At 40.1% G+C, this 27,924-nt stretch overlaps 1 protein-coding gene across 19 annotated transcripts; it reads left to right on the top strand.

Annotated features, from left to right (window-relative positions):
• Positions 1-452: 452 nt before the first annotated feature.
• clip1a (CAP-GLY domain containing linker protein 1a) lies at positions 453-27,751 on the top strand. 19 transcript variants are annotated; one of them, XM_085786682.1, is made up of 26 exons: positions 526-678; positions 4,846-5,139; positions 6,436-6,983; positions 7,673-7,797; positions 7,902-8,118; positions 8,221-8,418; positions 8,565-8,656; positions 10,018-10,078; positions 12,585-12,689; positions 14,069-14,977; positions 15,165-15,281; positions 15,587-15,644; positions 15,765-15,848; positions 15,935-16,091; positions 16,255-16,420; positions 16,598-16,813; positions 18,228-20,681; positions 21,922-22,059; positions 22,242-22,348; positions 22,492-22,612; positions 22,733-22,785; positions 23,457-23,595; positions 24,292-24,442; positions 24,538-24,590; positions 25,764-25,891; positions 27,444-27,751. In XM_085786682.1, the coding sequence occupies exons 2-26, from the start codon at positions 5,049-5,051 to the stop codon at positions 27,670-27,672; spliced, it is 6,717 nt and encodes a 2,238-aa protein (XP_085642808.1). In that variant the 5' UTR covers positions 526-678; positions 4,846-5,048; the 3' UTR covers positions 27,673-27,751. The 19 variants fall into 19 exon arrangements, with proteins under 19 accessions (XP_085642813.1, XP_085642810.1, XP_085642815.1 ...); XM_085786683.1 differs by having other exon boundaries at positions 550-678; positions 6,433-6,983; positions 23,478-23,595; XM_085786680.1 differs by having other exon boundaries at positions 550-678; positions 6,433-6,983.
• Positions 27,752-27,924: the final 173 nt, after the last annotated feature.

The raw sequence follows: 27,924 nt of genomic DNA, 5'->3' as shown, positions 1-27,924 counted from the left end.
TCAATATAAATATACCTGTGCACAACCACGCACTTCTGTGCTGAACTTATGAGAAATAATACAGTCAAAATCAGTGGCTTTACCTTTGCTTTTCTAATTAAGGTATTACTTTGCAGTGGCAGGCTTAGAATAAAATAAAAAAAACTACTTACTATTAATTTCAAAGTGTTTACTTTACACTAGTCTTTATTAAAAATCATTGGAATTTTACATCAAATTCCGACTATTATCTGGGAAATATAATGAAGTTACAACATAAAGCCTAAAACTGACGTTTTTAGGCGGTTTCTGCTAATTTGAGAGAGGATGCATTTCCCTAGGGAAAAAAAAAAGAAAGAAAAGATTTATGCTCTACGGTATAAAATTGTTTGAAATAGTTTGATTCCTTATTCGTAAGAGTGAAGTAGCCTATTTTTTTGTGTGGAAACAGTTTTGCTCTGTCAGAAAAGAAAGGAGTGCTGCATCTTACTCAACATTATCATCTTTGGTCATCACCACCGTTGACGTTCCTCTCGGCCGTTGGACTCTTCAGCTTGTGCGCAGGGCTGTGTCTGCTCCAGTGTGAACCGAGCAGCGGCAGCAGTCGTCGTGGTTCCTCATTTAGCTCGCTAGTCGCTGCTACTAGCTGTGTATTTTTTTTCCCACCCAGAAGACGAAAGCTGAATTGAAACATATCAGGTCAGTATACGCCCACGCTCTGGTCACGTATATCCGTAAACTTTCTCGTCCGTTTGCTGTAGATAAACGAGGAAACTAGACGCTACGTTAAGGTGAAAGTTGCTCAGGTAGGGTTGCTCGGGCCTCGCAGCTAACGTTACTTAGCAACTAATCACGTCTATTCTTATCGCGCTAACATTCGGGGAGGTTTGTGTGAGACGGAGACGTGACAGTACAGCCATGATCTGCCTGCTCATTGCAACAACATTATACAGACGGCTATCTTTACAGGTGATCTAATCTGTAACAATTTGTTATGCCGACTCTCAACTTGAAGCGGCAGTGTGTGGTGCCCTACTGGCGCCTCGTTGACATTGCGGAGACTTTTGGACTTAAGGAATTTGCCTGTAGTCGCTACAGTTTTTTTTTACGACAGTGGTCGATCAGCAGGTTATTTCCGATAGATGACTGAACATACGGAGGTAAAACTCATGACAAACTGGATATCATTTCACCAGAGACTCAGAATTGGCTTATAAGGTAAGTTAGCTGACACAGTGTGGCTGGTATTGCTCCTCTGTTACTAAACGTGCCACCTCATCGACAGCTCTTTCTCAATCCGTTAGCTGCTGATCAAGGTGGCAGAGAGAGGGGTGTACCGTTAACAGGCCAAATCGCTGACCAATCCTCAGGAGAAGTTATTATACTTCCCATGTATAATGTCAATGAAGCAACCGCGGAGTCTGTATTAGGGCGTTTTGTTGTTTATAGGTGTGTCTCAGGGCTTTTTTCTGATCAAGCCTCTCTGTTTGAGTCAAAAAGCAGTTGAGCTTGTTTAGACTGACACAACTAAAGCGTGATAGGCAGCAGTCTGTAAAATTGGAAAGGCAATACCACTTGAAAGGCTCACCTCTGTCTGTATTTCTACTAGTAGGAGTCTTTGAACTTTACCAATAAGGAATTTGAGAATATTTAAAGGGATGGCTTTACAATTCTGTTTGGAGCTGAAATAATCTTATAAACTGACCACTCAACAGGAATCAGTAATGTTTTAACCATACATGCTTAGCTTTACTGATTTCAGCCCAAGGTGAAACCATTTTGTATGATATTGCAGTCTTTCTGTGCAATACAAAAGCTTGTCTGTTCTAGTTGAAGAGACTGCATTAGTTTTTGAAGGTCTGGCTTTTATATTTAGTCTGCAAAAGAAACCTTGACTACTCCTCCTCATATTTATTATTCCATGTCTTCTTTCTGTAAGAGCCAGAATCGCTGTGCGGAGGACTGTATTGGTACTCAGAGCAACAGTGATATAAAGGTTTGATACCTGTTTTGGACAATGAAGGTTGTAAACATTGGAGCAGGTAAATCTGTAGCTATGTGGCGAGGATGCAGGACGCTCCTCGCTCTCATTCTTTGCCTATGTCCTGTTAGTCCTTTTATACACCTTCCTCTCTCATTGGTAGCAGGCACCTCCGTTAAAATCCCAGCAGATGTTTCCTCAAAAAGGAAGTGAATAGCCTACATATTTTTGAAGACATGCTTTTGCATACATTTTTCTTTTGTTTGAAACAATAAATACACAAATAATTCACACCAAAACAGTCTTGTGGTTCATAAAAAAACTGCCCTCCCTCTGTAAAGGGGAATCAGATGCCTTAGCAGCGTATGGGCCGTATGGACCATTTAAATCACAGCTGGAGTAGCTGTAAAAACATTTCAACAAGGAAACCTTTTTGTACTTGGACCAGTATTCTTTAAGGGGCAGTATGGAAAGAAAGCTTGCATACCCAGGCTGAAAAAGAGTTTTTCTGTTACTAACATAAAAGAAGATTTAGCTTGCGTCTGCATAGGTTTTTGCGTCCTTGTAGTCAGCAGGATATGCTTCAATGAAATATCTGTAGTGTTGGATGAAAATCTTAATTGTATTGCTGATGATCAATGGAGTTGTACTGATTGATTCTGTTTCATTTCCCCGACATGCTTAGGAAGATTGAGAATTTGTCTGTATTTACTCTGTTTTTTATCTATTGCCTGGCCAACTGTGAGCATGTGAACTTATGACATTATGATTAAGGAAGTCATCATTGGCCATGCAGTCATTAGAGAAGTAGGTTAAATCTCAGTTCTGTTTTACAGTATTCACAAAATGAAAAAATGAAACCCTAACCCTTGATTTTGGTGTTTAAGAAGCGAGGTTTACTCAAGTTAGATATGTTACTTTTGAAATCAGGAGTAGATGAGTTCCTGTAAACCTATGTAAAACATTGGCATTTGGCTTTCTTCCTGGCTACAGATTAAAGACAGAGTCAGTGGCAAAAGATTAACATTACTGCAGTGGGAAATTCTCCAGACTAAGTGGATCATTTTCAGCTGACTGCATCAGCTCACCAATCAGAGCTGAAACATCCTCTGCTAATGCTCTCAACGGTTCTACTAAAGCTTGATGGTTTCTGATTTAACATATTTTGGTTGTTCAACCTTTTTTTTACAATGTGCCAAATAATGTAGGCTATATGATTTTATTTTATTTTATTTCTTTATTCAACTTACTTAATTTACACTCCGAGTCTTAAGCCATTGAGTTGACGTCTTGGTCTGGCCTCCTCATGACGTGAGAGCACTGAAGTATCATTCAAAGGCACCGATGGGGAAACTGGAACATTGTATTAAAACTAGGTTATGTGTGCTGATGGCTGCCCTTATTCTGTGCTGAGTAATATCTAAAAGGGGGCATGAGAGTGTTTCTGCTGGGTTGTTTTGGTGAACCTGCATACTCTAACTCCAAGGCCCTTTCAGGAATGAAAGGTATGTTTGTGTTACACTGTTAGACAAGTTCTATATTAAATTTCTTACCCATGTGAGGCCAAGTATCTTAGCTGACTCTAAATGGATTCAAAACAGATTTGAGTTTGCCGGGAAGGCAAGAAGGCACTCGGAGATATTAATAGGGGTTTGCTGATTTTACTGTTTTGTATTTGTTTTTTGCACCCGTTGGCTGAATATTTGTCCAAAAATATTGTTCTCTTACAACAGGCAGGTGAAAAGTACATTTCAGAGAGTCCAGACAAAATCTGAAAAACCAAAATAGTTTGTTATCAGTTGTCATCAGTTGTTATCAGTCCTTTCTTTGGGAGTGTCATATGTAAGGTTGTAATGTACTGTGGTAGAAGCATGTTTGTTGACCTACACTGTCCAGGCACACATGATAACTACATGTGTGCAGCTACTATAATAACTGTTGAGTTGTCCTTGAGTCATGCTGTTGACAAACAGCCTATCTTTACCTTAGGTTTCCCGTGTGTTGGTAGCTTTTTTACTGCTGTAGAAGCTGTGGTTGCACGATCGAGCATCAGACTTGGTGTCTAGACTTGATGTGAACCTGTTCTGCAGAGAAGAGACTTTGATCATGTGGTGCAGCCCTCCACTGTGGCTTCTGTGGCTGAGAGGCTACAGATCTGTCGGGTTGTTCTGGAAACAAACTAACATGTTTTGTCAGTGGTTTTGGTCCTGTGTGGTTTAATTAATCATGCCAATAATTGTCTGAAAATCTATCTTGATGTCACCCTCACATGTCCGTATTGCTAAACGCCAAAACAACAGGGACAGTATGTTTAAGTAGTAGCCATTTAACCAATCAGTTCCTATGGTGAGGAAATCTGACAAAGAGGATAATCTGCTGCAGCTGGTGGTCGTGTTCCTACGATAATCCCATCCTAGAAAAAGCTGCCAAATTACACGATTCCCTGTGCCAACCTGTGTGAGACAAAGTGATTGTGGTACTGTGTGTGTATTGTGGTCAAGGTCGCAGCTGATGAAACACTGAGGCGTTCATTATGACAGCAACACAGACTACATATTGACTGACCTTTGACAGGGTATTTTTAGGCCTGACTCTGACGCGGTGTTTGCTAAGGAGCTTGTTGTCACAACAGAAACAGAATGTGTCCATTGACGGAGCACCAAAACAAAGTCAATGAGCATATCTGAACGCTTGCTAATTTTTAGTATGCTCAATGTTAATTAGTGCCACTCGCAGGCAGGGGACCTACAGTTAAATCAACTTTGTTAAATCATTAAATTTTTGATAAATTAGCTGTGAGTTAGACTCTGAGTGCATGGTAAATTATATTTGAGTTATCATAAACAAAGTCAAACCTAATGTTTCTTTCTTTCCTCTCCATACAGGGTCCTTTTTTTGATCACCATTTTTTTCTCCCTCCTCCCTTTTCCTGGTTTTTATTTTTGTTTTTTTGTTTCATTGTTCTTTGGTGCGAAGAGAAGAACTTCGCCATCACATAGCTGCAACCGATTGTTTTGATGGTCTGGGGTCAGTCTGTACCCGCTGACGGACACAAGCCTTGTGGGTCTATCAGATCACAGGAAGAAACATGAGCACAGCCAAGCCCAGTGGGATCAAAGGGCCCAGCAAAATAGCTAGGCCACCCGGGCAAGGGGCCCCCAAGACCAACCCCAGCACAGGTAAGACTCTACCGGTGTCCAGCTTCCTCAGCTTGTGGTGAAAATGTGACAGTTTTCAGTGGGTGCCATTAAATGTTCTGTAACTATGTGCTGTGGCGCTGGGACCAACTTCCTTCATTGCTTCAACCATTCCTGTAAGGCTTGTGATTATGACATCATATCACACATGACACATGACTGTACACACTTTCTCTATGCTGATTGTCAGTCCTATTGTGCATTGTGCATGTCACAGCTGAAGAGGAGTTTGTCCAGACTCATGCAGTAGTCTCTGTCAGAATTTAGATTCAGCCACAAGAGTTAACAAGGTGGTCATTTTCACAAGATAGATAGAACTGATGCAATAATAACTGGAGAAAAAAAGAGATCAGTTTACAAGCTGTTGTGGTACGATAAACTATCCTTTATATTTACTGAATTCAGTTTTTCGATTGTATTTAATCATTAGATATGAAAGCATAGTTGACAGAAACTGATTAATCTTACAAGCCAGAGTTAAAATAGTAGGCCTGAGATTATTCAGCTGATATTTGATTACACCAAATATTGATATTCCCAGCCATATATCCCGCCACTCCTGTATTTTTAAAAAAAGGTTTTGCCTGCTGTCAAGTCTAGCCCTAATTTTACTGCTTTTCTGTTAATGGCAGCATCACTTACACCCAGCACGTAAAATACAAATATGTATTATTAAAAAGTAAAACTGAAACATAAAATACAACACTAAAATAGAACTCCCCACTCTGTATATCTCATCTTATATGGCAGTGCTGGGGTTGCTGGACTGTATGATAAAATTTGGATATGGCCCAGGCTTAATGAATAAGTCCTTCATGTCAGACCCTTGCTTAAAACAATTGTTTTTACTGTTCTGTGTAACATGATGACATGATGAACTGATCATGTAGTGTGGGAAAGAGTAGTTCATGTTAATCTTATTGAATCAGTGTTTTGTTATGTGTGCACTGGTGGTGGCATCAAGGAGATCCAGCCATTGCAGCTTTTACATCATTATCCTGCAAAAATTAACGATTTGTGTGAGAACAGTGTTAAACCAGTTTTTCAAACATCTAGCCTACATTTCTGTCAGAATCACTCTAGGTGTGATGTTGAGCCTGATATTGAATGTGGAGACTGATTCTTTAGTTTGGTAACACATAACTGTATTGAGATGTTCAAAGTCAATGTTTGCTTACACTTTCCTTTTTAAAGTTCGTAAGTAAACACATAAAATTGGAAAGACAAAACCTCAACATTGCATGATGCTTCAGTCTCCCTCTCCTTATGTTGCAGCAGGAGCTAAATCTGCAGTCGACAAATCAGCTGCAAGTGCCAGTGGAGCAGATGCTCAAACTTCTGAAGAGAGCTTCGCGGTTGGGGAGCGAGTCTGGGTGAATGGGAACAAACCCGGCTTCATTCAGTTTTTGGGAGAGACGCAGTTTGCTCCAGGACAGTGGGCAGGGATTGTTCTCGATGAACCAATTGGGAAGAATGATGGGTCAGTGGCGGGGGTCCGCTACTTCCAGTGTGAAGCCCTGCGAGGAATATTCACCCGCCCCTCCAAGCTGTCACGCACAGAGGGGGAGGCTAATGGGACTCAGACGGCGCCGCCCTCCCGCGCTGCATCACCCACTCCTTCAGTTGGCAGCGTGACCTCTCATACACCTGCCGCAAAATCAACACTACCGTCAACTACCACATCGGCCAAGAAGGCCTCCACCGCTTCACCAGCCACGCCGTCTTCCAACCTCGCTAGGACAAACAGCGAATCTATCTCCAACCTCTCAGAGACCGGATCAGTCAAGAAAGGGGAAAGGGAACTGAAGATGGGTGACCGCGTATTGGTAAAAACATGTTAAATTATTTAAAACAAAAAAAGATAGCCACAGGGGTGTTTCAGCAAAGTGACTGAAGTCTTCCTTATGATTTTTTTGTAGTGGCATTGGCACCAACATCACTAAGTTTATTTAGAGTCTCTTGACTTGATTTGTAATAATGTCAGAGAAATGAATCCATGATCCATGGTCTCTGCCACTTGATGTCACCAAATTTCCACGTCTGAATCAGAAATTGTCAGTGGCCCTGTTATTCTAACAGTGTAGTCACCATCTGCACGCAGTCCTGTAGGTCTGATTATATCTTGATGAACAGACCTTCCTTCCTCCCTACAGATTCCCTTTTTTCTCCCTTTCCTCAGCCGGGAGCCTGTGTAACACATTATTTAAAGAGGAAGTGTTACTCATGCCTATCAGGATGGAGAGGAAATGTGCTAAGCCCTAGCAAAACGTGATGTCATGTAAACCTTCCAGCTGTGCATTTTTAAATCATTGAAAGAAGAAAATTATTTTGAGTTTTACATGTTGACAGTTAGCCACATTATTTTCAAAAACGTGTTTGTTTTTGTTGCTTTGATGGAATTATCTCGGGGACTTTTTTTACTAGGCAAAGCTGATTACTTACTTAAGACCTCTCTTATCTGTTGAGGGGATTAAATGATTGCTAATGTTTACTTCTTTCCTTTTTTTTTTCTCAGGTTGGTGGTACAAAGGCAGGAGTGGTGCGTTTCCTTGGAGAAACGGATTTTGCCAAAGGCGAGTGGTGTGGTGTGGAATTGGATGAGCCTTTAGGGAAGAATGATGGGGCAGTGGCAGGCACAAGGTACAAATTGCATTGGATCTGTAAATAGTATAATAGTTGTTGTACTTCATCCTCTCAGACCGTTTGATTGACTATCATCATTGTATTTACCCATCTGTTCCCAGATATTTTCAGTGTCAGCCCAAATATGGCTTATTTGCTCCAGTGCATAAAGTCACACGCATTGGCTTCCCCTCCACCACGCCAGCCAAAGCAAAAACGACAGTTCGGAAAGTAGTGGCCACACCATCAGGGCTGAAAAGAAGCCCCAGTGCCTCCTCCATCAGCACTATGAGCTCTGTGGCATCATCTGTCAGCGCCAAGCCCAGCCGCACCGGCCTGGTGAGACATAGACAGCAACAAGTTACTCTCTGAAGCTCATACATTGTTTTATGATTTGTTTACTTATAAGTCTGACTCCACTTCTCCTCTGTCCCTCCACAGCTGACAGAGACATCATCGAGGTATAATCGAAAGATTTCAGGCACTACAGCCCTGCAGGAAGCACTAAAGGAGAAGCAGCAGCATATTGAGCAGTTAATGGTTGAGAGGGACATGGAGAAAGCCGAGGTTGCCAAGGCCACTAGCCATGTTGGAGAGATGGAGCAAGAGCTTGGTCTGCTCAGAGATGATCAGGAGCAGGTCAGATCTCCCAGTGTTTGATCAGTGTCAGTTTGGACGACCCTGCAGTTGATCCTAGATTATTGTTGAAAATAGAATATGTCTTTATTGCCTTGTCATTTATGGTCTTTTTTTTTTTTGTCCAATCTCCAATCGTTTTGCTGAAGATGGAAGCTAAGATGGATCAGTTACGTGCCTTGGTCGAAGCTGCAGACAAAGACAAAGTGGAACTGCTGAATCAGCTGGAGGAGGAGCGTAGGTAAGGATTCCCAAAGGTGCTAAGAGTCCAATGCACGCAGGCATCCATCAGTTTGTCACTTAAGCAATATTACCCGAGATGGAGTGCTTATACAACTATTACCAACAAAATAAAATATATCATCAAAATATATTCATTTTGATGGACAATTTGCTCTCAAATTTGAAAGGTTTTTGCGAGTGTGCTTCCCATTTCCATGGGAATACATTGGGTCCGACTAATACCTGAAACACAATCCGTCACGTCAGTAGACTCCTATGTGTAATGGAACCTAGTTTTACTTCTACAGCAAATAATCCGACCCTTAGTAACGGCAACAGAAAGGATTTTCTAGTCCCAGATGAGTGAACTCTGACCTGACGTTAATGTTTTATCACGGTCTCTGACTTTCCCAAACTAAATCAGTACAGCGTCGCCGACACAGCTGATGGGGAAAGTCAAACATTTCAATTACTCCAGATTATTTAAAAGCCCAAAAGTCGCAAAAAAAAGAGAGACAGAAAAACATAGACGTAATATCTTCTGTTTTATCCAACTAAATTTTCAGCTCCAGGCCATATTTTATTTTCACCGCGGTCACAACAAGTGTCTCTCTGATTGTACACATATGGTAGGGATCAGCCTCTCTGCTAAAACGGGGCAGTTTACAGCATATTTACTAAAAAAAGGTTATTTAATTGTTCTAAAATTTGAGTTTGGCATCTGAAAGGAGCACTCTACAGGAGGTTGATTTAGTTTGTGATTTATTTTCACAAGTAACATAATGTAAAATAAAAATAAGAATCCATGGATGGAGATGGATACAACAACATGACATGGAAGAGTAATGGTGCGTTCCAGGCAGGCTTTTTAACCCGTAAGTCACGACTTCAAGTCACCAGTTACGAGTTTGTAGCGTTCCAGGCAAGTTACGAGTTACGAACTGGGAACTGGGAGTAGATCGATCTAGTACGAGTTCACAGGTGGGAAGTTACGAGTTTGACTGTACGTTCTAACGGGTAACCATAGGAACAGGTCGGAAAAATACGAGTTACGGGTTGCCTGGAACGCACCATAATATTTTTAGTGATGAGTCAGGCGTGCTGTCATGCTGATTTGAGCACGTTCTAAATGTCTCGTTGACCAATCAGATTGCTTGGTCCTTTTTGTAATATCTGTTGTGACCCTTTGATAGTTGCTGACAGTTCCGTATCCATTGGTATCAGAAAATTGAAAGATGACAGACAAAATCATAATGCTGGTGTAATACTAGTCTTTAGTCATGAGAAAAGAGTGTTATCAGTGTGGGCTTTTAATCTTTAGATTAGCGGCTGTTCCTCATTAACAAGCTTGGGTAAGATCATTTCTTCTTTATTAAATAGGAAGGTGGAGGATCTTCAGTTCCGCGTAGAAGAAGCTTGCATTACCAAAGGGGACTTGGAGGTAAACACACAACACACACAGATCAACACCATTGCAACTAACAATTTCATTGCCATTTTTCAAATGAAAAAATGGCAGGGTTGTTTAACATTGTTTTTTTTTTCCCACTGATGTAAAATCTAAATTCAGAAGCAGTAGATAATCAAGTCAGTCATTTCACATAGACCTTGTTCTTTATCAGTGTCAATAAAGTAATTCAACTTTCTTGTTTAGATTCATTGGTCTTCTTGGTTGCAGGTCCAATGCATTTTAAGATTACACAAAATTATGTGGTGTTCCTTGTCACAGAGCGACAGTCAAGTCCACACAAAGCATTTGCATTATCGTGTGTTGGCAGTAGAAACTATCACACATCTATGCGTGTTTGCATGGACTGTTCGATACAGGCTTCATCTCGCATTAGATGATGTGCTGCCACACGCACCTAATAGTGTGGAAAGGATTATGAGGTTTCGTGTGGTCAGAAAACCTGTCTAGTTAACGGGCGTATTAATATCGCTGTACGAGCCAAGGGGAAGACCTAACGTGGCGATAAATTATATATTTATGGAGCTCTTCACCAGAAAATGTTATTAATGTTTCCCTGTTATGAAGAGATAAGAGTTCATTGTCCTCCTGTTAGGAAGGGACCTGCGTTTTGGTTTTTCCCTCATAATATTTTACAGTAATTTATCACAGTAAGCATTGCCCATTTTCCTTTTCGTAAGTGAGGATATGCAGACTACTGGGGCCACATGGTATCTCTGTTCACATCTGATCAAAGGATTTGTTATTTATTCCACAGTGCTACACAAGGAACCATCTCAATTACCCTCGAAGGCATCCAAGCTCAAAATAGATGTTTTAAATGAGAGCTACAGGGTTAGAATACCCCTTTATCTTCTTCTTAAAACATGTATACTAACACTTTATTATTTACTTACAGCTGTGGATAATATTAAAAACCTGCATGCAGCTTGAAATACTCCAACAAAAAAATACCTCAAACAGGCCAAACTCAAAATGCTGTGTTGACTTCAAGTTGAAGGTGTACTAATGTTGTGCTATAACCCTCAGTGCCTCCCTGTTCAGTGATGTGATGTTATTGCCTCTTCTTTCCTCTCGTCTTCGTCTTTCATGTTGGTCCAGTGCTCAGCATGGAACCACTGGAGATGCTCCCCTGTCATTCCACTGCCCAGTCACAGACTTGAATTCAGTTTACCCACCACAATAAAAGGGGAATAACACTCATCTTAAGACTTCAAATGTAATTTTGACTAAAGATTCATTTTCAAGGCTAAATTATAGTTGGTACAATGAAAATAATTGTAGAAAAATGTAATTGTTTTAGGTTCATAATCTCAGTTGGTTCGTTTTGTCAGACGTTAATGTCACCTAACATACTTAACATTTAAAAATGATGCTATTCCCCTTTCAAAATGAAACCTTAAGCTAACATGCACTGGGTAACGTATAACTAAAAGCACAAAATTGTGCCAGGAAATTCTGACTTATGTCGCCATAAAAGACTTATTCATAGCATACAATACCAAGAAGTAAAAAAAAAAAGGATCCTTTGTTTTTGAGCCCCACATGCCTGTTACTGATTGATTTCTGTTGAGCTCATCACAAATCCTGGACATGGTGATCTGATAGCTGGTGGTTTCTGATACAGTACTTGCATTATACAGTGTGGGCAATGGCCTTATCAGAAAAGAGAGAAAGCAGTGTGGATGCTAATAACGCTTTAGGGCTTTGTTTGAAATCCAGACGTCAGTCCTATGATGACTGTAATAAACAAGATATTTAGGTCAGTGCAGCCGAAATAGTAACGGGGGTGTAGCTTAAAGTGTCCTACAATAAATCCAGAGAAAATTCTTTGACTCTGTTGTTACAGCATTATATATATCATCTGTCTGTAGACTATGATATAATATATTACCTGCATATTACAGAATGGAGGGAAGGAGGTAGAGAGCAATTATCACTGCTTTCTCTCGTTGACATGGTGAAGTCATTTTTATGCAATCTACTTGCTGGCTTGACAGACATTACCAAATTTTCTGTGTACAATAACAATCGGTGTGCTTTGTTCACCAGGTGTCTCTTTTGCATGGTTACTTCTAAATTGCCTCCATCAACATACTCACCCTGAACATCCATAACACATGTGGCCCCACCCCACCCCACCCCGTGTTTTGCTGCCTGTCTTGTACTTCCCATCACTCCTCATTTGCAGCTCTTTCTGGTACAACCTGAAAGTTCTGCGTTGGGTATCTTCACATTTCCACCCATCCACCACTTCTCATTAATACCTCAATACCTTTTCCCCAATCTCCCAAATGCTCCAACACACACTCATACACACACACAAACATGCACAACACACACGATGCACCTCCACCATAATTCATTGTCCAAACCCCTCTGTCCTCTCTCCTGTCTCCTTCCCTCTCTGTCTGTGTTGGGCTGGCATGTGATGGTGGCACTGGTGTGTTCTCTTCCTCTCCCCCTTGTTTACTAACAGACGCAGACCAGGCTGGAGCATGCCCACATAAAGGAGCTTGAACAGAGCCTGCTCTTTGAAAAAGCCAAAGCTGAGAAACTCCAAAGAGAGTTAGAAGACACTAGGGTAATGAATTCTGCTCTGCAGTGTGCTGCGTTGGAAAGGAGGGCCTGGGCCGGGGATATTGGCCAAAACATTTGCAAGGGGTACAGAGAGGAGCCAAGCAGTAACTGGAACTTTGCTTTGTATGGGCTTGTGGTGATTGAACCCCTCATGCATTCTTCCAGCTTCACGTGATAAAAGTAGTACTCCTGCTTTGATAGCAGACAAATTAAATCAAATACTATACTAATACATGTGTGAGGTGTGTTTAAATCAGTGCTGCTTAAAGTTGTAGTTTTCACCACAGTTTGTAGAATCGGCTACAGATTAATTTTGCAACCATTTTTGAAAAATAACCTCATATTTAAATTGATTCATTCAAAAAAATCTTAACATTAAAACATAAACATTTCTTTTCTAGCACATAACCACATGCATCTCTCAGCTGTCTTGAGTGACTGCTCTTTTACTATTTTCCAATAAGTTACTCAAACTGAACTCACTCTTGCTTTACATGTATCACCGCTTAACCAGACAGACAAACTTCTCCTTGTCCCCAGCTAATCAGTTATCATTGATTAGCATGGTTATCCTATGTTCTACTTCCCCAGTCCTTCCCGGCATCCATTTGTCCTGCTTATTTGGTGTCCCTGCATTATCCTACTCTAAAATATGCTCCACCTCCTAGATTATGCATTGTTGTGTTCCCCTTGTGTATTATAGTTATGAGACAAATCAGTAAAAATAGAATTGTTGTAGTTTAGGGGTTATGATGTTGATTGGGTCTGTTTTTGCCATTTACAAAAAGGGTTAGAAAAATTGAGATAAACCTGTCTCAACCAAGCTTTTAGACATTATGTTGAAGCAGCTAAAAGAGATGCATGCTTGAGGACGTTAAAAAAAACCCACTGTGTTTATGGTACATAGGCAGATTAATATAAAAATAATTATGAATTCCAAACAGATGCCAATGCTCCTTTAGAGTACTTTGTAGAGTGTTCCTTGTTTATAATTCTCCTCAATAATAGCATTACTTCAGGGGAGTATTTTAGTTATTTTAGTTCAATGGCTGGTGGATAATGTCTTGCACAATGCTATAGCTCCATTCATGCTTTCAGTGTTCACCACCATTATTTGTATCTATTTATAGCCACAAGAGGTCAGTATAACACTTGTATTTTGAGATCAGTGTTTTTAAACCCAAGCAAATTGAACAGCTTGTCTCATTAAGCAGTTTCACCGTTACCAAGAGCTTTGTCATGAATTATTTCAGTTTAACCATTTTTTTTCAATTGTTTAGTAACAGCACAGTATAAGTCTATTGTTATACTTTTGTTAGTGCACACTGGTCCAGTATGTTAGATCCTGACACATTTTTAAATGCAAGATTTCTGCTTTTAAAGGTTGCTACTGTGTCGGAAAGATCCCGTATAATGGAGCTTGAAAAGGACCTCACACTGCGTACCAGGGAGGTAGCTGACCTGCAGCTGCGTCTTGGGACCCAAGAAGGCTCAGCAGACACAAATGCTGCTCTTGCTCCCCTTCTGGAAGAGATAAATTCTCTTAGGGATCAGTTAACTTCCCAAGAAGCTAAGCAGCAGGAAGAGCTGGCAAAATCTAAGGAGAAGCTAGAGGCTAAAGATAAGAGTCACAGTGAGGCAGTTGCCCAGCTTCAGGCTACATCTGTAAGGCTCTCTGGTGACAACGAGCAGTTGCAGATGCGCTTAAGTCAAGCTGAGAAAGAAAAAACTGACAATGCTGAACTGTGGCGGTCCAAGTTGGAGTCTGCCCTTGCCTCTCACCAGCAAGCAATGGAGGAGCTTAAGGTGTCCTTCAGCAAAGGAGCTGGTGCCCAGACAGAAGAGCTTGTAGAAACCAAAAGTGCACTAGAGAGGCTGAAGGTAGAGCACAAGTTAGCTGTAGAGGAGGTAGGAGCTAAACGTGAAGCTGACGCCACAGCTTGGACTCTGGAGACACAGGGCCTGAAGGCACAGCTGTTGGCCATGACCGAAGAAAAGGAGCGACTAGAAGAGTCACTGCGGTCCGGCATTGAAAGTGCAGAGGAACAGCACCTTGTGGAAATGGAAGATGTTCTAGGAAAGCTTCATACTGCTGAACTTAGGGTAAAGGAGCTGGAGGAGAAAGAAGAAATGACGGAACAACAGGCCCAAGACAAGGACAAAGAAACCAAAGAGCAGATGACAGAGGTGGTGGCTCTGCGCAGCCAAGTAGCACAAAGTAACCAGGAGATTGTGACCTTGAAGAGTCGGTTAGAAGAGGTTCAGAGCCAAGGAGACAATCAGGGTGCCAAGGTGGGTTTTATTTTCCTCCTTACCATAGGCATTTGCCGTGGTTTAGCAAAATGGTGACTTTACTACCTCTGTCAAGTGTCAACTAATGATTGTAATGACTGATTGTTGGTCACTGGTCATGTTTTGTTTTGATATGTATATTTCTTTGCTGTTTCTGATTTTCTTTTTTACTTGACTTGTGCTATAGGTTGGTGAATTGAGCTCTCAGTTGGAGGGCCAAAAGAAGGAAGCCCTCTCCTTACAGCAGAACCTGACCACTGTAAAGCAGGAGAAGGACACCCTGGAACAGGAACTTGGAGTCTTGGTGAGGCTTGTGTGGATTATTTTGGAAGTGGATACCATGCCTGTGTCTTTTGCGTTAGGAATTGATTAGGAACAATGTAATTGCAGTAGAGACACGCCAAAGCCATGATACGGGTGTAGTGACAATTTCTTGATCAGTGAGTTAATGTTAGCCAATATACTCTATCTGAATGACTGATGTATCAGTTGGTCTTATGGCTGAATAAATATCAGATGATGAACAAAAAATAAAACTCCTCAAATTTTGAGTTTAGAATTACTGAAAAATCATACAAAAATATTATGCAAGAATATTTTCCCCCACAGAAACAAAAGTTGGCTGAAAGCACCGAGGAGCAGGCGAAATCAGCAAAAACTATGCAAGGTACGTGATAAAAAAAAGTTTATTGAATGTTTTTCCTCTCACCTTTTCATCTACCACCATTTGAAAGCCTTCTTCAGTTTACACAGCACCTACAGGAGTCTCAAATGTAATATTTTGCAGAAACACTTGAGAATCTCAGCAAAAAGGAGGAGCAGTGCACATCCCTGACCACAGAATCAGAATCTCTAAGAAGTCAACTTGCCGGTGAGATCTGTTGTGTGTTGTTGCTGTAGTATGTTTTTAAAAACGTAAATGGACCACATGAACAAACTCATCTTGTTTTAAATAAGGGCTTGAGAGGAAGCAGAAGACTGCAGACGAAAAGCTTGAGCAGCTCTCAAAGGATAAAAGCAAGCTGGAAAATGACATTTCAGACATGATGAAGGCATCTGGTGACAGTTCAGTGCAGCTGACAAAAATGAATGAAGACCTCATACAGAAAGAAAGGTAGCACATTTTATTATTTACTGCTTTTGTATGACTTTGTCACTTCATATAAAACCAAACATATCAGTCATCTTTAGAAGTGGATAATAGGGTAATTTTCCGTCGAAATGTTTTTAATATAACCTGTAACTATTCACTTTTCTTCTTCTTTCGTCTCACTCAGGAGGCTTGAGGAGTTACAGAGTCAAGTTGCCGAGGAGAAGGAGAAGGTGGCACACTTAAATGAACAACTCCAGCAGGAGCAGTCCCGCAAAGAGCAGGAGCTGAAGGAGACCAGAGATGCACATCAATCTCAAAGAAGTAGCCTTCAGGAAAAGATTGTTACTTTGGTTAGTATTTTAGGGCAATCACAAAAATGTGAAAATTATGTCAGATACTAAGATTTTGTTTTGTTGACCTTCACATTTGAAATACATGGTTTAAAACCTCAGCTACTTGCTGCTTCGAAACAAGTCAGTTGATGCTGTCATGTCATAAGCTGTTGCCTTTCTCATTTCCTGTTCCAGGAGAAGGCTGTTAAACAGGGTGAGACCTTGGTTGAGGATCTGAAGGCCTCTAAAGAGAAATCCCAGTCTCAGGCCTCAGAGCTCCATGCAAAGGAAGTTGAGGTGCTGCAGAGTCAGGTTGACAAATTTAGCCAGGAGCTCTCATCCTCAAAGAACAAAACCCAGGAGCTGGAGAAGTTGGTGTCCGATCTTCAGCCATATAAGGAAAAGGCTCAGGTAAAGACAAAACCACATAGGCACAGGCACATTAGTTGAATCAAAGTGATTTAAGTTCTCTGCAAGTTAAATGTAAAAAAATATGGTTTGCCGGTATTTATTTGATTTTTAAAGGACCTATATGTAAGTTTTTGCCATTTGTACACAGCCAGTGTTGGCATTAACAGCGTTTTACTTTCCAGTCCAGAATTGTAAATTCAGCATCAATCTTTTACTCTCCCCAAGCTGCGTGGAGTAGTGTAAAACAACACTACTGTTAACTCTTCATTTTGCATCTATTTCTATCACTGCTTTTCTTTTTTCTACTTAGGTTAACATGCTGACTAGCTAGTTAACAGCCAGCCTGTCTCATGACTCTTCGACAGAAAATCACTGTAACATTCAGTCTGCCCTGAAGAAGTAGCACTGCTCTGAGCAGTATCATAACTCCTTGTATTGTAAAGACTATGAGGGCTGAAGGTGACATATGCCAACAAAGCTTACATATAGCCCCTTTAAACACAGGTCATAGCAAAAACCAATTTAAACTTGAAAACAGTGTGACCACAAAATTTGTGTCACTGTAACAATTTGTGTCCCCTTTTAACATCAAGGTGTATTTTCAACAGCATTTTCACTCATCATACATAATACATCATACATAATATTTGTGATGAGCTTCTCATTTCCCCTCTGACCTTCATTGTAGCTCGATATTGTATGGTGCTATGAGCCTTATGCTTGCAGGGGTACACCTTATTATCTGTAACTTATTTTAGGACAATTCATGGGAAAGCCTACCAACCAGACACAGTACTATTGGCTTATTATTTACACACTGTATGTTCAGCTATTGATTAAAACTTACTTTCAAATTATAGTAGCCAATAATCACTTTAACAGTCAACCCCTGCTAGCATTGTTTATTAGCCTGATGTTGCATTTAAGTACATTAAGAACATTTTCACTTTCTAAGAATAAAGTTAGTAGTACAACTAGCCAGTTTTTGAAAGAGCTAAAATTTGTGCATCATGAAAGATATTTATTTATATTCATTGATAAAATTACACAATAATAGACATCAAATTGTGTGTAGAGTGGATCTCCATAGTAATTTAAGTAAGAGCAGTATAGGATGCTATTAAATAGCATATATATGCTGGCAGCCAGCAGCCACTCTTTGTTTGTATGCCAGTAAAATTTGTTGGCAGCAGTAATTATTATATTAATTTAGTAGTAAGGGCTGAAGTGAAAATGTTCCACCTTATTATTTTGTATTTTTGTGGTGTAAGTAGTGGTGTGGTCTTTTACCATGTTGATGCTTCTGCAGCTTAACATTTCCAAATACATATCACTTGTATTTTTTGATTCATCTTACTTTCCCTGCATATATATATTCCCCTACTTTTTTTTCCTTTCATCTTTATTTTCCCAGTGTCTTTCTGCTGAGCTTGACTCCTCCAAGCATGACGTTGAACAATTGTCCAAAAAACTGGAAAAGCAGAGTCTAGATCTGGAAAAGAGTTGTAAGGAGAGTGAGGATGTTAAGGCTGAGAGAGGCAAACTGGACAAAAAGCTTTCAGATGTGCAGACTAAACTCTCTTCCCTTGAGATTAGTCACCAGGAACTTTCAGTCCAGAAGGAAGAATTGCAGATATCCAGGGACAAGCTTTTAAAACGACAAGAGGAATTGCTTTCCAACAACAAGCTCTCCAATGAAGAAAAAACATCATTGAACATGGAGTTGAAGAAGCTGAAAGATCTTCTTCAAGAAGTGCAGACTGAAAACAAGAACCTGAAGCATACTGAAAGTGAACACCAGGCCCAAATCGAAGAGCTTCAAAAACAATCTGCAGAGAAGAATAACTTGCTCTCAAAGCATCAACAGGACATTCAACAAATTCAGGCTAAAAAGAAGCAACTACTTGAAGATTATGAAAATGTCTGCAAAGAGAGGAACCAACTTGAAGAGAACCTCAATGAAAGCAGGTCCAAGCTTACATGTGAGAAGGACAATCTAATTTTAGAGAGAGATGCTGCTAGAAATGCCAAAAAATCTCTTGATGCTAAGAATGCTGAATTGCAGGAAAAACTTAAATCTTTGAACTTAGAAAAAGAAGATCTTACACTGAAGAATACCCAGCTGCAGGTGCTCACAGAAACGTTGACAAAAGAGAAGGTGGAGATGTCCTCAGAAATCACTGCCTCTGCTTTGGGTAAAAAGACCCTTGAGACTGTGAAGGAGGACCTCCAGAACAAGCTCTCTGTTGCAAAGAAAGAATTGGAGAGTTCTGTCCGTGAATGTGAGGAACTTAAAGCCTCAAAAATGAGCTTGACCCAGATGTTGGAAGAGTTCAAAAAGAGCAGTCAGGTGACTGACTCGGAGAGACTTCATCTTCTGCAGGAGAAAGAAGACCTAGTTGCGATCCAAAGAAAAGTATGTAACGAGAAGGAAGAGCTCCTCAAAGAGATAGAAGAACTAAATGAGAAGCTTCAAATCTCAACAGAAAAACTGTCTCAGTCCAACGAGAAATTTCAAGAAGTATTATCATCTTTTGAACAAGAGAGGCAAGCGTTTCGCCTTCAGAATTCTGAAAGTGAGATGGCTCTACATGCTATTCGAAAAGAAAAGATGAGCCTGGATTCCTTACTAGAGCAGCAGAAAATGGATTTTGAGCGTTTGGCAGGGGAGAAGGGAGAGTTAGGAGAGAAGCACACAAAAGCCATTGCTGAGAAAAATGTTCTTTCTCTTGAGCGCGACAAGCTAGCTAGTGATTTGCGAACAACAAAGGACCAGTTGGACAGTTACTACAGAGATAACACCGACCTTAGTCAAGAGAAGTCGCATTTAACAACAACGCTAGAGGAAAACAAACAGCAAAAAGACCAGCTGCAAGCAGAGGTGACCACTTTGAAACGAGAGAAGACTGACCTACAAAATAAACTACAGAAATGTAATTCGGATATTGAAATTCTTGAAAAGGGCAAAACTGAACTTGTTCAAGAGCATAGTAAACAAAAAATGGATTTTGAGAAGGCTAATTTAGAACTTGTTCAGCAAGTGGAAAACCTCAAGAAAGACTGTGAACATTTTCAACTGTTGCAGACTGAGTCTGACAAAAAAGTGCAGTCGCTCCAGAAAGAGAAGCAGGGGCTACATCAGGAGATTGACAAGTTAAAAAGTCAGAGTGACTCAATGTCAGAGGCCAAGCACCTTCTTGAGACTCAACTAGAGACTGAATCTAGTGAAAGAAATAAAATAGTATCGGACAAGGACGATCTGTCCCAAAAAATTGATGAGCTACAGAAAACATTGTCCAAAGTTACACAAGAAAAGAACAATATTTCCTCTATGCTTAAGAACGCTGATGAGCAAAACAAGTCTTTTATGGTGGATATGGAGGCTTTGAAAACTCAAGTAAAAAAGCAAGAGCAAGAAAGCTGTCAATTGACAGACGGTAAAAAAGAGCTATTTTCTAAGCTTGAGAAGATGGGCAAAGACATGACTTTGTTGACCACAGAAAAAGAGGACCTTTTAGTTGACAAGTGTAAACTTCAGCAGGATGTTTCTTCCCTCCAAGAAAGCCAAGAAAAGTGGCTCAAAGAACGGTCAATGCTGCAAGGAGAGTTGCAAAGGTTGCAGGACAGCCAGAAAGAGCTAGAGGCTGATGTCAAGGGACTACAAACGGACAAAGAGCTTTTAGAAAACAAATACAAGAGTGCTGTTGCAGAAGTTTCTGCTCATGCTGCTGCAGAAGAAGAGAGCTCCTCCAGCATCTCAAACCTAACAGCTGAGAAGAAAACCCTGCAGGAGGAGAGGGATGAAGCCATCCAGCAAGTCAGGCAGCTCCAGTCCCAGCTAAAAAATACCATTTCTAAGCAGCTTGAGGTATTCCTCCCCCAGTAGTAATCACTGACACACACATCTTAGAGTGGCTGGGGCTATGCACTTTCTCACTGCATGCTTGCTGGTTTGTCTCCCGTTCCTCTATCCTTTCATTTTCGTGCCTAACTTTCATCTTCCATTTACTAACCGCTATTACCCCTAGTTCCCAGCCTTTGCCTGTGGGCTTATAACGTGATCAAACATTAGATTAAAGTCTTTATCTGAATAAATCGTAATACTAATGCACAAAAAGGTAGATGTGGAAATTTCTCAACATACTGTATTGTTGTGAAATAAGTTGTCTTTAACTTCCTTTTTTAAATAGAGATCTGCTGTACAAATGTAATTCACTCCAGTTTTGAAGTTCTTGGGCAAAATTTCTAAAAAAACAAAAACAAAACAATGTACAGAAATGATTAACTTTGGCGATAACAGCTTTGACATGTTTGTTTTTAAACCATCATTTGGATTGATTGATTGATTTAAGTGTCATGCACATTATTGTGTCCAGCCCACACGGGCTTACAAGAGACTAAACAATATAAATACAAACATTCAGAGATGGCTAATATGTCTTCTCATAAGTATGTACCCATATGCAACAAGAATTTCAGTACAAGCAGATTCCCCTCCCCCCCAAAAAAGTAAATTTTAGTCTGACCTATCCTAGGAGACAGTGTTTTCAGTCTTAAGAAAAGACAGAAAACAAGTCTATGTCAGGAGGAGATCTATGTCCTGGCTAGGGCATAGATCTCCTCCTTGAAAAACCCAACTCAGCATATCATACTCATATAATAGCCTAATACATCTAAAATAAGTCAGGATATAGTGCCTGAGCTCGAAGTTTAAAGGACTACCTCTCTACACAAGTTACTGGATTTTCAGGATCCGTTCTGAGGCCACAGGTTATATTATAGTATTTTAGAGTTCATACTAATAATTTTTTGTCAGTGTAATAATTATGATGTTAATTCTCAACCCACTGGTCGGTTTTGACAATTAAGTGAGATATTTATAACTGACAGTCAATCAGTTATTCCGATTGCTAACTTATATTAAGCATGCAGTTAATTTATAAAAAAATAATAATAATAATGCTAAAAGTAGGTAATTGGTTGAAGTCAAATTGAATGCACAATGAATACTTTCATCAAGAGATGTGTAATTTTCTTATTCTGGTTAGGTGGTTATTGGGTCAATAATTTGAAACTGATGATCTCATTAAATATCCTGATCCTACTAGGCTGTGGAAGCCTCTGGAAAGACTGCTGAAGCTCTCGAACAGCTGACAAAAGAAAAAGATTGTTTGACTCAGGAAAAGAACAAAGCCCAGTCTTTGTTGGAAGAGCTCCGTAGCTCCACGCAGAAGATTGAAACTCAGGTAAGAGATGGGTATTTGCAGGGAAATGTGGCAGAATGTGGCATTTAAATGTGTCTCCACATGCCAATAGTAAAATATTTTCAGTTCACTATACAGTAAAGCCAAGAGGATTAGAGTCAAATGAAATACTTCCTGTGTATGTCTTGTAGTTGAAAATATGTTAATCATTGCTGTGTTTTTAGCTGGAGACATTAAAGAAAGAGAATTCCAAGTACCAAGCAGAGGTGAATGTATCCAAAGATCAGCTTTGCACAGAAACTGAGAGAACCAAGACTCTGTGCAAGGAAATGTGAGTATATCATCTTAGATATTAAATCTGTCTGATTTAAATTTGAGTAGTAGGATATAATGAGTGAGTGAGTAACAGTGAATCAGGAGCCAATGTGGTGTAAATTACCTTTTTTTGATGATTTTAACATTTGTGTTTGTCAGTGAGGAGCTTAAAAAGGAGCTTTCTGTGAAGTCACAGTCCCTACAGACACTCCAAGATGAAAACAACAAGCTGACTCAGGATCTTGGGAACAATCACAAGGACCAGAGTGATCTTTCAAAGGTGAATACTTAACATCTTTTTATTTTTAAAAATCTCTCATGAATCAACAAGCATCGTCATATCATTTAGTATTTGAGCCTTTGAACTGCTGTCTGATTTTGAACAATCTTTTTCTCCTAGCTGAAAGATGAGCACTCAAAACTCAAAAAACAGTTGGAGGAGTTGAAGCAAAGGTAAGACTACAGAATAATTATGATGTAGGAAGTTTCAGAAGTCTGCATATCACCAGTATTATGTGAGATTTTTTTTAAAGTATTTAAAGGTTTAAAAGTATTTTGGTATGTCATGCTGTTCTTTTCCTTTAAAGCCCGCCAAATAATGGCTTCAGGTACTTCATACTCTTAATATGATGTTGTCAGACAAACGCATGATTCATTGGTAAATGGTAATGACTGATGATTCATTGTTGCAAGGTGTTACAAGTTGTTATACAAAAAGTAATTTAACGCACAGCCCCGTTCATGTGACAGTTTCACATGTTTTCACTTCATGGGATGTTGTTGTTTTTGTTTTTTTGGTGCCGTTGTGGTCTGAATCTCTTACTCTATTTACTAATTAAATGCAGTGACTGTATGAACATTTATTTTCATTATATTATCTTTTCATGTGTCATCATACCATTTTAGCAAATGTATAAAATGTTTGACTAAATAGCTGCAATAAAGGGGGGGATGTTTTTGATATAGGTCATGCATTTATTGTAGTTTTACTTGACTGCACACAGTGTTTACAGCATTGGCCAAATAATTGGAGCTCCAGAGTAAGAGATCTGGTGACAAATATTTTACTAAAATGGGGCCTGTTTTTCTCTGTCTATAAATATTGTATATATCGTATCTCTGAGTTTGTATTGTGTATTTGATAGTGAGAGCACCTTGAAGGGACAGTTGGACAAGGAGAAGGCCACCCTCCAACAGTCCATCCATAAAAACAGTGCCTTAATCTCAGAAAAGGACCAGCAGATGGAAAACCTGAGAGGCGAGGTGAGAATCTAACGGTTAATGGTGTTTTCTTGTTAGCTGGCGTGGAAAATTATCTACCAAACTGTTGAGCATGCACAAAGTCAACTTCAGCAAGTCTGCAGTTGCAGAGGGAAGATTTTGAGGCACCAAGTTTTACTTTCTTTAAATTTGGTACAAACACTCATCAAAGTCACTGCAAACTCTCAAAACACATTTTCCGCCTCTTTTTTTTTTTATTTTAAGACCACAAACATTCACATGGATGAACTGATTAGAAACGGGTGGTTGAAGGTTCAAGGTAACTGTGACCTCAAAAAAACCCATCATTGGCTCTCAAAAATTCTATTACAAGCGTTCCCTGCATTGCAGCGTCTTACGGGTCGTCTTTTCTAGGTCAAACTTTTCTACTTTCGCAATGATTTGGGTCAAAAGGTCTTACAACCTGCTTGACTGAAAGGACCGTGTGAGAAACAAGCTCTGTTGTTGACACATTTTTTTCTCAGACATGAAGCCTGCTTTCATCCTTTTCCAAATTGTTTTTAACTTTTTAACAACATGCACTTTGTACTCTCTGATCTTGATTTACAGATTGAATAATTTGTCAAATCGAATCATGTGCTTGTATTAGTTATCATTGCTAATACATTTTAGTAAAGAGCAGTGTTTGTCTAAGAACCATGTTTCAACAATGAATAGTGTGGGTTGTCTTCAACACAGCTGGCTACGTTGCGTGGGGAAAGTGCCTCCGTTAAGACACTGCAGGGTACAATTCTGGCCTTGGAGCAGGACAAGGCCAATCTACAGGATCGTGTTCAGAGACTGGAGAAGGACCTGGCTGCAGGGCCTGAAACCATCAACAAGTCCTCAGGTAATACCGGGCTTAAGTCGTGCCCACAGCTGATACTGTATTAGCACTCAGGTCGGTGCATCAACTACAGTAATCCTGTTTTTGTGTGTTTACAGGTGATGTGGTTTTGGACCAGCTAAGGGAGGATAAGGAGACTGCAGAGAGTCAGGTGTGTTTCTTGTTGTGTTTTGCCTGAATAAAACCAATCAAAAGCCTGGACGGGTGGGCGCGGGGTTTTGCCGTTCACACACATCATATTTAGGACAGTCGTACGGAAACGAGCTTTCCGAATGCCCTTTGTGAAATGACTGTGCTGCTTACTCAGACATTTACTGTACTAACGACCACTACAGTAGCAGTAGACTGAATTACATAGTTCACTGTTGACTCATGTAGCATGACAGTATAATGTTTTACAGAGGAAAACTGGAACTAAATAAATTCAAAATGTCATTAAAAACATCTTGAGCTTCCTACCAACTCCCACAGAGATGCTCAATGTGGCCATTGAATTGGTTGTCGCAGTTGTAGTGGAACATTTCACCCACAGTGGTGCGATGACAACATGTCATCAGTTTCACAACCATCACTCATGTGTCATCCCCAGCCTCTGTTAATGATAAAACGTTATACTGTATTATCTGTGTCAGTGATGCCTTGAGTGTGTTGTTTGGCGGTGCATAGGTCCTAATTTGAATCTCTCTTTTTTTTCTCCTCCCTCTCTTTCTTAAATCCCGACTCCTTTTCCTCTGCCCTGTCTCTGATGTTGGCAATCCAACAACACCATTAGGCAGCGGTTTGTTAATGTTATTCATCAGCTTCATATGTGCATGTTTGTCTGTCACCGTCACTGTGGCTTTTATTTTTTGTCGAGTGGTTCACAGTGTTGTCCGTGTCAAAACTACATACTGTCTTCCATAGAAAAATTAAGTCTGTTTTTTTTTCAAAAATTCCCATTATTCTCAGGGAAAATTTCAGGGTTATCAGGGTCATAGAAGCCAAGCAAACTTTAGATCTGTGAAGCATCACTTTTACTCAGTAAGACACTCATAGTTGGGTATTTTACAGACTTTCATAGTGACTCATTACAACGTTTGATTTTTTCTTTGGCTCACAACTCACAGTGGTTCTTAAGACTGATTTAATTGCTTGGGTGATATAGCATACTATAGCTTTCCACAGTCCTTCACACAAAATTGAAGTAAAACCTTGTCACATCATGTAATTAATACACTTCACAGGGAAATGTTGTGTAAGTTTAAAATAAATAAATAAATAAAGGATAATACATTTTGAGCACTTGCAGCAAAATTGATACCACTGTTTTGTATTTCCTGTACAGATTGAGTTTCTGAATTCGGTCATTGTTGACCTCCAGAGGAAGAATGAGGAGCTCAAGGACAAATTGGAGAAAATGGCAGCGGCTGCTCTAAATGGCAATAATCCAAATGAGATGGATAACTATGATAGGTAAGTCCCATGGTGGCGGCAGAGCTCTTCAGACAGGCCCAGTCGATCTTCAGGTTTTCTGCGACGCTGAATTCCAATATTACTCACTAAATATTCAAGAGTCAGATCAGTAAATTTAAAATGTACTGATCTTTGTTTTAAGACGCAGCAAACCAAGGCTGGTTCATTAGAGATGTTTTCCACTATCATCTCCATGTTCCTTTCGTGAGTTACATTTTGCTAGTTTAGCAGTTGTCCTTGTGCATTACTTTTACACACTGATGTCCTTGAGTTACACTGGGCGCTCTTGGTGTCCACAGATTCTCTGATGGTTTTGGATCGAGAGCTAGAAGTACTCTCAACTTGTTTGATCCATCGACATCATTTCTTCTCATTGATTCCCTTTTCAGCGCCTACTGTACTACTTTGTTTTATGTGCCTTGCAATACAATGATGTTACGCTCTCTCCAGAAGCGGGCAGCATGTACGATAACAACGGGGTCAAGGCAGTGATCATGGCGTCAAAAGTGGCGTATTTCAGGCAAAATGATGTCACTAGTGCAATGTGCAGCGTCTGTTGCAATAACATTTGAAGCAACAGTGGAAACACCCACAGGCAGGTGCATATCCTCCCCTCTTTCTTCACTTTTCTACCGCTGGCTTGTTCCTCACTGCCCCATTGATTGAGGCAAGGCAAGGCAAGGCAAGGCAATTTTATTTGTATAGCCCGTTTTTACAAACAGTTTGTCAGGATGAGAGAGTTCAGGAGGATTTCATCACTCATCAGTGACTTGCAACATTTCCAAGATAACATTACACGTTGTCATGCTCCTTCTGCACGCGTAAAATCATTCCTAGGCTGTTGATATTAATGACCAAGCGAAGTTGATATCGATCAGAGCGTCTGAATGAATGTACAGTCGGGGAAACACTTTGTCAGTCCATCATTACATTGCACTGCTACACTTCATTCAAAAAACTTCACACAAAAAGTCCCAGGTTTGTTTATGAGTCGGTGACGGAGCCACAGAGAAAAGGTGTCAAAAGGTGACACAGGAGAAAGAAGCCACGATGTAGCAACAACATTTGTTGTGAAATCAGTTATCTATCTCTATCTTGTTCAGTGTTCAGAGACTCTAATAAAAACATGTATGGGCCTAATGCTTTGCACACAGGAAATCCCCAGGAATTAATAAAGGAACTGAATTAGAATAAGATTGATTAGAAGAATTATGGCATTGGTATCAATAAAATCTTATCACTTCCCATCCCTAATCTCTGGTGACTTTACAACTCATTTTGTCCATGACTGTGTCACTTGTTACACCTATTCTGTCAACACACTCAAGGTGTGTTTATCTTTATTTTTTAATACACAGCTCATAGCAGTAGTGAAGGTTTTTTTTTTATTTAGATAAAAAAAAAAAAATCCCGTACTCTGCAGGAGCTGAGTAATGTAATTTTCATCATGTTTTTAATATATTGAATGACAATAGACTGAACTGAATTAAATACATTTTCTATACCACCAGAGACTTTCATTTACACAGAATTATTTTCTGTTTCTCTGCAGCCATGGACAGGAGCCCGTGAAGAAGAAGCCTCCCCCAAGGCTGTTCTGTGACATCTGCGACTGCTTCGACCTCCACGACACCGAGGACTGTCCCACACAAATGCAGATGCCCGACTCACCTCCACACAGCACCTACCACGGCAATAAGGGCGAAGAACGGCCCTACTGTGACATCTGTGAGGTCTTTGGCCACTGGACCGACTCCTGTAACGATGACCAGACCTTTTAAAGCCTTTTTTTAAACCCTCGTCCGCACAATCACTATATTTGCACATCATGTTAGATAACGCAGTGCTTTTGGGGTTTTAGTTTGTGTGTGTGCATTTTGTGTGCTTGTTTTTGCCAAGCGTCTTTACTGTCCACACCAGCCCTTAAGCGCTCTTAAAGGAGAACGGCCTCCTCAGAATCTCTTCCTAGAAGTTCTGACATCCAGAAAATTAATATACAGCAGTTAACAGTTTGTATTTGTAATTGTAAATGA

Source organism: Trachurus japonicus, chromosome 9, assembly GCF_045865225.1.
Source record: "Trachurus japonicus isolate A0001 chromosome 9, Traja_1.0".
NCBI classification, from domain to species: Eukaryota; Metazoa; Chordata; class Actinopteri; order Carangiformes; family Carangidae; genus Trachurus; species Trachurus japonicus.
This window is presented reverse-complemented; position numbering and strand designations above follow the sequence as displayed.